Here is a 12,360-nt window from a genome sequence, read left to right on the forward strand (position 1 = left end):
CGTTTGCTAATTGTAGTTGAACGGTTAGTAAACCGCAACCCACTAAAACAACTTTTTTGTTTCGATATAATTCCAGTGTGTCGTGTATCTGAATTTACTTACAATGTTCTAGTTCAGTGATGGCGAACCACTGACCCTCGGACCCACCACACATTTTTAATGACCCACTTGTCTCTCTAGAAATACCGAAATGTTATCAATCATTTTCAAGAAAGGATAAATGTAAAAAAATAGTTCTGCTCAAAGTTTCGCGTAAACCCATCACCAAAGTTTTGCGTGAAATTAGCATAGAGTTAACTATATGATCCACTTAGGCATTTTGTAAGGATTAAGATCGTGTTTGTGAAAACGTTCGCCATCCCTGTTCTATAGTTTAATATGTGATCACTTTTATTCTTACGTTCGTATCCTGGTAATGTGCGATTATAAACGCTTGAATCGCCCGTTTTTCTTGTCGGAAAATCAAAATTATAAACACAAAAACTTTGAACACTTAATTAGGTAATTGCTAAACACAGTTTAGGGGATTGTAGCCTATTCTCAAACTTTCATTTCAGTGTTTCTCAAACGTTTTTGCATGGCCGCTTTAAGCAAGAATTTATTGAAGAATACTAAATAAGGCTGGCGGCAAAACATGATTTCTCACCTTGTTAATTTATTTTTTCTGTTGGTCAATTTTCCCTTTCGTCTATTGAAATCAAATATCAGTTTTTTTAAGACATTTTTCTCTAATTTCTTCAACAAGATAACAAAAGTAATCAATAAATTTCGACATAACATTTTTCCTATTATTAGATGCTCGATTCGTTAGGAGGGAATCAGACAATGGAACCAAATTAGACCGGAGAAAAGACCTTCGTCAACTAACCTAAAAGTTACCCATTAAAAATTTTACAGCGTAGCCTATGGGCACGTAGCCTACGTTGCCTAAAATAGCAGTTCGTTATAATTTCATTGTATTCGTTCACACAGTCAATCAATATTTATAACAGAAAACACAAGAAGCAAGTCATTTCAGGTTGCGCCAAGACGCGTCCGGCCGCTCTAATTGCTTCATTAGCAGCTAAAGCCGACCAACACGAAGGTATGTCACGGCCGTCGAGTATAACTATACGACAGAGCGACAAACACCATCCAGTTCTGTGGAGCACGTAGATCGCAGTAGAGATCAAGCTTAAAATGACATCCAGCAGAGCTGCTCGTGGGGATGAGCCCAGTTTGTACCGCTTCGCCGATATGTACCAGTCTTCTGAGTTTGCTAAAACTTTGTTCGACGAAGTTGCCCAAATCTCTGACGTGTGGTACGTTATAACCGGTTCGTTGCTGGCCATCGTTGCCGTCTTCAGCATAATCTGCAACACCTTGACATTGTGTTTTTACCCGAGGTAAGTGTGGTGACGTTTAACGACCAAATTGTAGTGGGAAAGGGAGATTTTTTCATTACAGTCGTAGCTTATATACCAGGCTGTATGTCACCCTTTGTGTAATTCCATGTATTGTACGAGCTTTCGTTGTGTCATTCCCCCCGACGAAGGCGACCTGCATAAGTTGCCGAAACGTTGGTAAAGAATTACAATTACCAGAGGAGCTGTTTTTTATTTTAACTATCACGCAATGTGTCACCTCTGTTCAATTAATTCTAGGGCCGAATTGTATTCGTTTTTCCCAGGCTTCAACAAACGTTTTAAATAAAAGGCAAGATAACTATAAAGAAGGTCGCAGGCATGATGCAGCATTTTGTGTCACACTTTATAAGCAAACATGAAAAAATAATTATAAAACATTCAGTGAGCTTTATACAATTGTCGTTTAGTTAAAATGACTTTAAAATTTGGATTAGATTTGCATCTGACAAATATTTCCGACAATAAACTATATTTCAGCCACATTTAGGAAATATGCCACGGACCGGAAAAAAAACTTAGCCATGGGTATAAGTTTCATAGTCCCTGGTTTGAGTCATTGGCTCACTGACCCTTGGACTGGGAATTAACCGATTGTTTTGTAAAATAGTAATATGTTAAAATTTACTTAAGTCCACTTTTTTTGTCAATCGCTTGTGTGCTCTAATTGTAGTTCTAAAGTCTAGTCTGGGGTTCACCAAAAATGCTACTTTGTACCACGGCATGTATCGTTCTTCAGTCAAAGAATTTGAAATAATACAATTTGGCCGGAACGATTTGTATTTTTCAGTAGGAAAAGTATGGGATAGTGTTAAAACGAAAAACACACACACACACACACACACACACACACACACACACACACACACACACACACACACACACACACACAAACACACAGCTTATTTAGCCTACCATTTGCATTATTAGAAGAAGAATTTTCGATTTTACTTAAATTGATTGTTTATAAATTGAATGTAATTTGATTTCAAATTCTAGTTTAAATTCTGTTTTGTAATCTTATTTGAAAAAAATGAATTGAACTAATTTTAAATCAAATCTAATTTAAAAAAGCCAAAATAAAAATAGTTGTCCAAGTGTGTGTTTTATCTTTGTAATGTGTTTTGCCATTCTGTTTTTTTCTGGGTTCCTTTTCGAAAAGTAATGTTTATATTCAACAGACAACGCTTCGTTTCAGAATATACAGCACGCGACGAAAACGCGTTATCAATCTGCCCGTGATTTCACTTACCATTTCCAATCTCGGAATAAACCTCTCGAATTTTCCGTTCATGATTTGGTCGAGCGCCTACAGGGGCTGGCAGTTCAGCGCGACAGGTAAGCAGGGTTGCGAACAGGGCTGCAGAGTCGGTTAAAAATAATCCGAGTCCGACTCCGGCCAAAAAAATAAACCCGGGTCCGATTCCAGAGTCCCGAGTCCGACTCCGGTCAAATGTGCGATTTCCAAGTCCGAACCTGTCGACTCTACAACCTGTATTCCGACAATTTACGTAACTAAAATAACGTCGATATTCAGCAATCCATAGAGGTGTCGTATAAAAATTCATTCACCTACAAATGGTTGGAAAAGATTCCACCATATGTTATTCCATCTTTACACTTTCCAGTAGGCGGCCAAATCAGTTTAAAATTTTGGTACTGCCCATTCGCATGTCGAGATTGGGACTCGGGAAGTTTTACGTGGTCTTACTCGAGTGCCGAGTCCGACTCCAGCAAAACGAACCGACTCATCGAGTCCCGAGTCCGTTTGCTTAGCTGGAGTCGGACTCGGCGCTCGAGTAAAACCACGTAAAGCTACTCAAGTCCCGAGTCCGGCGTGCGCATGCACAGTACCAAACTTTAAAACTGGTAACGCTGCCAATCGTAAATTGTAAAGGCGGAATAGCACATGGTAGAATATTTTCCAACCATGTTTTGCTGATAGAATATTTTCCAACCATGTTTTGCTGATCGGACTCAGGTTCCTTTTTTTAAGTTGGACTCGAGCTCATTTTTTGGTTGTTGTTGCCGGACTCATGTTTTCAACCGACTCCGGCAGATATAAGGCGCTTTTCTCACGTTTGAGGATGAAACACGCATGCAGTCATGGAAATCGATTCTCCGTTTCAATTTTCCTTTAATATTGAGTCGCGAGTCCGCTTTGGCAAACAACAGGACCTGCTTTCTTTCAGTGTGCAGAATAGCCGGGTGCCTGGGCGGAACCTTCGCCTTCATGCAGATCGGAACTTTAGCTCTGCTTGTGCACCAAAGATATCGAGCAACTACCAGCATGATGCCAATCAAAGTACGCACTCGTTACCAGGTGCTCACCATTGGAGGAGTGTGGCTAGCTTCGTAAGTGTTTTGTAGTGAAATTTGTAATGACTCAAGTCATCGACTTCGTTTCTTACAAGTCCCTGTTTTCAAATGACCTGACCTGACTTATGTCGTTTTGGTAAAATAGCTTCACTCGTCTTAAGGTTTTTAAACAAAGGCCTTGGCTTGGACTTAAATCATCAAGTGAAATGACTTGGGTTGAAATTACGTGGTTTTATATAACTTTTTGTTCTAAAATTGAGCTATTCATCTCAATTGTTGCACGTAACACAATCAGATTGCTACAAGTTGGGTTTTCCTATATTTTTTAGTTGACTTATTGCTTCTAATCGGGCGAGTTAACCATTTTAAAGGTTCATCGTTTAATTTTGGTATTAGTAATTTGATTTGAAGATGAATTGCTTTAATAATGGCTTGACTGGGAATTGACTTGTTATTTTTTTGAAAAGACTTGCTTAAATAATTTCAAAATAACTTGTTTACAACACTGAAAATTCTAAACTAAGTAATTCAAGTCCAATCATTTTTAAACTGACATTGATCTTATTAAGTATTTTGCAAAAATAATGTCAAGTCGTTAAGGCCTTTAATGCGTTAACCCGATTAATCAAGTAGGCCTACAATGGATTATAAACTAAACTTAAAAGATTAAAAGCGTTATATTATATTTTATCATTATTTTATTATTTTTTTTAGATTTTCGTTGGCTGTTCTGCCGCTTTTTGGAGTGAGCAGCTTCGTTCTGGACGGCCTAATGGTCAGCTGCACCTTCAACTACCTCGAAACCACACTTTTCAACCTTATATACATCGGATGCATAATCTTACTAGGATTTATCGGTAGGTTTAGGTAATTTATTTGGTAAGCTCAGACCTGTTGTTTTAAATAGGCGAGCCCGCTGTCAGCAGCGGTTCTGTCAATAGAATTAGAACTTATTTTTTCACTTCTAAGAGTTGCATGATTTTGACGAATTTCCATTAACCCCTTTCAATACTGTAAAATAAGGACTTTAAATCAGGGAAGCGAAAAAATCGGCACCGGATATTATGACCCGATTTTGTGCCAACTCCGAAACTGAACCGAATATTGTAAAAGCACTTAAACCTTGGCCGAACCCGTCAAAAATTCGGTTCACTGCAGCATGACTTAGCAACGAATATACAAAGATGTTCTACATAAACGTTGACCAAATGTTTAAGCTGGTTAACTATGTAGTAAGTATGATAGTCTATACATGTATAGATACACAGTTTTAGGCTGACGCAAGTTAGTTTTATTGAACCCCAATCGAATATTTATTAACCCATGTTTAAATAAGTTGAACTGAAACTAAACCGGAGCGTTTAAATTTCCCTGAAATGAAGTCGGAACTGAACCGGATTCTAACAAATCTGAAGTCAAATGGTTCGACACCCTGCTTTTTTCATCTTTCCGTGCATATTATTAGCAGTGTTGTAAAGACTTGAGGCAATTACTTGACTCAAGTGAACTTAAGTCACTTCATGTTACATAAATGAAAAAAAAATAATTAACAATTTGCTTTGTTTTTGAGGTTTATTTGGCGAAAAAAATGCTTAGAACAGATCAGAACAGGTTCATTTATTTTGTAAGTTCAACATTCAGTTTAAAAGCTAATTACGTGACGTTTTTGACTTGTTGTAGCAATGACTTGCTGATTTGGGTACCTAAAGACTTTGAATAGGACTGGACTTACGTTATGTTGTTTTGCATATCACTTGACTAGGACTTGAGTCAATTAAACATGACCTGTTTGCAACACTGCGCATTTACCACTCGATCGGGTAAAAAAAACGATGCAAGGTACAGTTTAAGACTTTTATTGAAACATTCAGCATACCCAAATTTACCGTTCCAGTTCCCTTGGCGCTGATATCCTTCTGGTTCGGACGGATCTTTCGCCTGAGCAGGCTGAGTGGCTTGCAAATGCGTGGACCTGCCGTGATAAGGAGCAAGTTCAGGCAGAGGCAGTTCAGACTGGCCGCCACCGCCGCCCGAAATATCGCATGCTTTTGCTTCAGCTGGACGCCTTACTGCATCATCACTATAATCGCCGCTTGTGGACAGGTAAGGTTCATACATACCGCAAATGCACAACCGAACACTATCTTGATTTAAAAGCATCGGTAGCACGTTAATCGCATGCACCTCTGAGCCTGTTTCCAAGGACATGGATGTCTGGTTTATATAAAACAAACCATTATCTTCAATGAATCACTGTAGCCTACACCTATTTGCCATATGATGATTCAACTAGCGCAGACATATAGTTTCAAACAAAACTTCGACACTACATCATCATAAAGTTGTCTAAAAGTTTTTTTGTAGTATGTGAATCCGATGTTAATCCAATCGTTTTTCGCACCTTTCAATCCAAACGTTATAGTTGTTTTCTGAAATGTCAACCAATCGTTTTAGTATTTTGTCCACATATCACCGATTGTTACAGTTGTATTCTAAAATGCGAATCGAATCGTTTTAGTATTTTGTTCAACATACTAAACCAGTCGTTTCAGTAGTTTGTTGTCATGTCAATCCAATCGTTTTAGTATTTTGTCCAAAATATCGATCCGATCGTTACAGTTCTTTTCTCAAATACGAATTCAATCGTTTTAGTATTTTGTCCAACGTATCAAACCGATGGGTTTTTTGCTGATAATTTAATTTAATTGTGGTAGTATTTTGTCGAACATATCAAACCATTACAGTTGTTTCCTGGTTATCAATTCAATCCATTTAATTGTTTTTCAGCACATCAATCCAGTCGTTGCAAACGTGGCCGTCATCACAGCCAAATGCTCCACAGCGCTGACCGCCATCTTGTATGTGACGAGCCTTCCGGAATTTTCGCGCTTGTTCAAAGTCGCAGTGCCTTTGGAAAAGCCTTCAACCAGTAAGCAACATGTTCGATACTTGGCATTATGTTCCGGTACCGATGGACAAAGATCGTTGCTATGCATAGGGAAGCAAAATATAAATAAAATTATAACGTTTAAAGGTAATTTTTTTCAGGTTCTTATTCCAAGATTTCCTTTAGCGTTACGACGTTTACTAACCTTCAGTTGTTAACTTACCATTTGTTGATAAATTTACCTTTTTTTTAGGTAAATTCACCTTTTTAAAGACAAGGTCTTTTAGGTTTCCAAAATTTGCTTTAGCATTACGGATTTTAGTTACCTTCAGTCGTTTATCTGCCCTTTTGTAGTGTATTTACATTTCAAGGTAAAAATCACTGCGTTGAATCGCAAATCACGGCTGAGATTATTATATTAATTTGTATCAGATCGGAAACCGATGCCACATGGTATCGAAAAAGAGCGATATTGAGGTATTGGCTCCGATCGGATCGGGTATTATCAGACATCTCTTGATAACATTTAGTTTGAAATAAGCTATTGTTGCCAGGCATAAAATATAACGGAGTGTTGCTCTTCCGGCAACACGCCGCCAGCACAATGAACGTAAAAACTGACGTTCTAATGCCCATTAGCTATCGCGCGCTCTTACACCAATGAGCGTTGGTGCGAGTTTTTAATCGCACGAATTGTTGCTTTTTGATTTATAAGGAATCTGTTTTACATGTAACGTCAGTATCCTGATGAAGACGTTCTGTATAGCACGTCGAAACGTCGATCTATTATATATTCTGCTGGAAGAGCAACACTCCGTTATATATAGTTTGAAGTTTAAAAATATACTCTCAGAATTCCTCCGTGAAACGTTATCACAGCTCATTATAAAAAGGCGTATAAATCTATTAAAACCATTTACCACGTTCAGTAAAGCTTAGATAGTTGTGAACTTAAATTGAAGTCCTAAATAAAGTCATTGTAAACGTAGTTCTGCTAAGGGTTTTCAATAACATTCCACCCAACTTATTTATCCAGTGCGAAGCTTCGCGACAACTAAAAGATCTTCTGAAACTGAACGACACTACTGTTCTACCGCTCTCTAGCGGCTGGAGCCAGGATGCTGATTTGGTCGCTTATCATTTATTTTACCTTTTTTGTTTCGTTGTATCGTGCTTAGAGCGTCTTTGAACCACTGTCATCTTGTTAATTTGTTAAACTTGGTGAAAAAGTTGTATACTAACTTGCGTTTCATAAATTGTGTGTGAAAAGTAAAATGTTATGTTCCGAACTCTCATTTGTACAAATAAACATGTATAGGTCTATTGTTGAACGGTGTACTGGTTATATAAACTTTATGCATTAGGATTATAAATACATAAATATATTAAAAAACTAATAAATATTAGAAAAACTAAGAGATGACAACTACTGTTTAACCACGAAAAAATAACTTTTTTTAACAAAACAAATTAATTGTTTTTGTTTGAATATTTGCAATATGTTATGATCATTAATTATTTTTTATTTCCAAGCGTTTAAAAAGATAACTGTGAATTTGTTTTGGTGTTATATAGTGGTCAACCGACGCGTAAAAAGCGTTCCCCGTCAGAAATACTTTCGCCTGCTTGTATACAGATATTTAAACTATACTGTTTGATTTGGTGTTATTTAAGACTATAGTTTGGTTAAGTGAACAAACCATCCACAAATTTTGTATTTATTTTGTGTACAAATCAATCAAAACTAATGTGCAGACAATATTTAATTAGAATTGGTTTGTCTACGATTATTTTTTTAAATTGCGGCTCTTCAAAAATTGCAAGCTTATTAAAAAGATAAAAAGTCGACTTTATTCCAAAACTAAAACCTAATTAAAATGTCGTTACTCAAAGTTGGAAGCATTTTTCTGTTCGAGGAACCACTATAGACCAAACCTCTCTGCATCGACACACCTCGCCGTCTTTTCGGTGTACTTTACGATGAGCGAACGCCCTAAAAATCCCACGTAATTACGAACCAGAATGTGGACTGTTTGCCAGAAGAAAATAGCTAAACAAGTGCTCAGGCAAACATATTAAACAGAAGTTAGCTTCAATATAAGCTAAATCCTGCTCAAGGTAGAGTCATTTGCAGTCTTTGCTCAATGATATATACTCTGTTTGATACAAGGTTTAGTTTCAGTGTAAGTATAAGAATGTTGATTTGGTTTGTAATTAACATCTGGTGGTTAGCGATCCTTATCACAGGTTTAGTTTACACTTTGAACAACTTCTGTCAATACTTTCCCCTAGTTTCAACGAAACTGAAAAGCTATAATGAGATCTACAACGTAATAAGCTCGAAAATGTTTTTGACTACCGATCTTGAGCATTACGTTACAACGCCAAATAAAAAGTCAACAACGGCAGAAGAAAAAAGTAGAAGAAATGACGCAAGGTACATCTGGAACAACTCGCAGTTTTCTTTGGTTCCGGTGACGCCGAAATAACGACACAAAATCAAACCTCACGAGATCTAAACTCAGAAGAAACAAATCAACAAAAGAAGGCACATTCGTTGTTAAACATTCGCACATTTTGCTTCGGTGAAAATGTTCTCTTAAGGTTATACGTTCTGCGATGCTGGTTATCTTTGCTTGCAACAATTTCCAGCTGCTACCTGTTGGTTTATTTTAACACTTTACACTCAACTAACATTCAATTTTCCTGCCACCAAAGGAAAACTAGTTTAACCTGCATTTATACAAACTATACGTAACTTATGTGGTTTGGGTTCAATGTGTAACGTACTTTGTCCAGACGCTTTCTGTAGCAGTGCCAATCTTTTTAATTTTTCGTGACATTTTGTGCTTAAATAAACGTTCACTGATCTCAAACTAATCAAAAGGTTCGAACGTGCATCAGGAAATCATACCGACTGGAAAAATGTGCATGGTGTTATAAGGCATATCAAAAAACAAACTGGGAATAACTACAAAACATTTCTCAAGCTGTACGACTACAAAATTTTCTGGAAAGCTTTAGCAGCCTCGGATCTAGCTTTCTTATGCTTCTACAAAAAAGTGTTGAATGGAAACTTAACCAAAGTATCTACCATGTTAGAAATATCTACATATTTTAAAGATCTAGATTCGAAAATTAAAGAAATTAACCGAAAGTGTCAGATAAAAATAGAACTTTATATACCATCTATGATTGATGAAATCGGGGAAGCGAATCTATTGGTTTTAATCAACTATCTTAAAAGTTTGGACAAAATGTACCAAGGCCGAAAGTCAGAAGAAGATAGCCCTTCTTCTAATGTACTAACAATTATCAATTATACCATCGATGTGTTAAACAAACTTTTACAATTGTCTACAAACCAAGAAAGTCAACAAACGCACAGAACGAAACTCAACAAGACGGAAAACACGAAAATCCTCCAAACGTAAACCAACAGTGTTACAAATACCAAAAACTAACATAGGATTTACGAAATGGTCATAATGAAATATTGCAGGAACTACACAGGATGATCTCCAAAGGTAATATAAAGCCTAACTCAGGTATAGGCAAACTACCGCCCTTGTGCCACACCCGGCCCGTTTTAGCGTTAAATTCGGCCAATGAACCACTACTCTCATCATTTTAAGAATGTATTTGTTTTTTCCGTTATAGGTTCATGCTATAGAAATGTAGTGAGAAGGCATCTGAATTCTAAGTTGTATAGTAAACTTTATAATACTCTATTTTCCAAATGAGTGACGAAAAGCGTTAAAATTTACAAAAAAACTTAAATAAATGTGCGTTTTCGAGACCACCAGGCCCGCTTTTCAAATACAAATAAAGGAGTAACAAAAAGCCAGAAAATGTATAAAAAACTTAAATAAATAAGCGTTTTAGTTCATTAGGCCCGCTTTTCAGATCATAAAAAATTGGCCCGCATCTCATAAAGTTTGCCCACCCCTGCCCTAACTGCTATACCAATAGTAACAGTGTCATTAACGAATAATTTTCCCTAGTATTAAACATCTTTTAGGGTGCTAGGGATGCTATTTTTTGTGCCCATAGCTTTAACGATTATTACTCTCGTGAAAACTCGGCCTCTTAGCAAACGTAATAAAACGGTTAATATTTTATGCTCGTCGATTGAATCGTATCTTATATTATATTGTCCTTAGCACTTAAATGTTCTGGATGTCTTTTGAAACTTTGAATATACTCTGAGTAAAATGGCCCTCTATGAAACTAAAAAGTTGTGTAAGGACGGGTTTATTAGCGGCCCTGCTGGTTAAGACGCCGATATATCCAAAGACCGCGCGTTAGTAATCTGTAGGACGAGTTAAGTCAGTGGTTCCCAAACTTTTTTGGCTCGCGGCACACTAAAAATATCTTGAATATTTCGCGGCACACTTTTAGCAGAACAGCAATAGAGTAATTTTGCAATCGCCCAAGAAACTATACGGAAATGTTTCAAAATGATTAATTTGTAATGAATAGTTCGTGTTCAAGTCTAAAATGCTTGCGCGTATGCTTATTGGTAAAACAAATACTTTATTTTCCGAAATTACAAAAAGTTTCGCTGCACACTTGGCAATCTCTCAAGGCACACTAGTGTGCCGCGGCACACAGTTTGGGAATCATTGAGTTAACTCTTCGCCTTAAGACCAAATCTTAGCGACATCAAACGCTAAACGATTAACCTTTTCTCACTTGATAAGTCTTCAATATGCATTCCAAAACTGCATGATTTAACGTCATTGCTAAAGACATGCCGTTTAGAGCGAAATATTTCTGCGTATATAAGGATTTTCTTTGAAAACATTTTAATTCAAATGCAGAGAGCAAAAAAACAGCAAAATAAATTGTTTTGCGCAAATATTAATTAACAGCAATAGCTGGAGGTGAAACGAACAGGAGTAAAATAAAAAATAGTCCTAATATCCAAAGTTTTCAGGGGTGTCAATAATGTATTTTCATTCACAACCGTATTGAACTTTTTTTCCAATCGCTCGTTCCCTTCTATGATTTGTCATATTTTTCATATTTTTCGCATTTGTCTCGAATGTAATGTAATTATATATTCTCTATGTAGGAATTTAGGGAAATAAATATTAAACGTTGTTTATCTAAAAACAAATGCTATTTGGTTACGTAGTGGTTATTGAATTATATTGACGCGAAGAGTATTTCTAATATTCTGTGTCGCAATACTAATTAGTCGCTTTTGTGTTGTTTTTTTTCTAAAAAGAAAGTTGCCCAAAAACAACGTCTAATGCGAAATCCTTTCAACCAGGCTGACAAAAGAAGCAACTATATTATTTGGCTTTACGCTTTCGCCGCGTTCGCTATCGTGGCAGTAAAACAGAAATAAAAGCTTCAGATGCACTTTCTCAAAGGAAAAATCAACTGATTAAAGTGCTGTCAGGTGAATTAATCAAATGCCTGTATATAAGCCCTAATTAAACGACAGGCACCTCAACATGATGTAAAGCTAAATTAAAAGCACAATCGTTTTTTTCAATTTTTTTCTCGTTTTTGCAAGTGTGTAAGATACGCACATCATGCACTTTCGAATTAACAGCCGCGGCAAAAGTTGTTGAAGTTAACGTTTTTAATCACACTGGCTCAGATGACCTTTATTCAAGATAGAATTCGTCGTTTCTAAAGGCAAATCCATTTGACTGCAACCAGATTCGTTCCAGGAGTTTTGATCGGCGAAAAAAAAATCCCCAAAATCTCGACGCAGTCTCTTGTCCGGCAGCTGGC

General features: G+C 36.8%; 1 protein-coding gene across 1 annotated transcript; it reads left to right on the forward strand.

The window, feature by feature from the left end:
* The first annotated feature begins 1,179 nt into the window (after positions 1-1,179).
* LOC146162504 (rhodopsin, GQ-coupled-like) lies at positions 1,180-7,713 on the forward strand. Its single transcript, XM_083385218.1, has 7 exons — positions 1,180-1,385; positions 2,602-2,741; positions 3,596-3,758; positions 4,437-4,579; positions 5,617-5,825; positions 6,510-6,651; positions 7,646-7,713. Exons 1-7 carry the CDS (start codon positions 1,180-1,182, stop codon positions 7,711-7,713), a joined length of 1,071 nt encoding a protein of 356 aa, XP_083241344.1.
* The last annotated feature ends 4,647 nt before the right edge of the window (positions 7,714-12,360 follow it).

The sequence above is a fragment of the Ascidiella aspersa genome, chromosome 3 (genome assembly GCF_963924565.1).
Source record: "Ascidiella aspersa chromosome 3, kaAscAspe10.2, whole genome shotgun sequence".
Lineage (NCBI taxonomy): Eukaryota > Metazoa > Chordata > Ascidiacea > Phlebobranchia > Ascidiidae > Ascidiella > Ascidiella aspersa.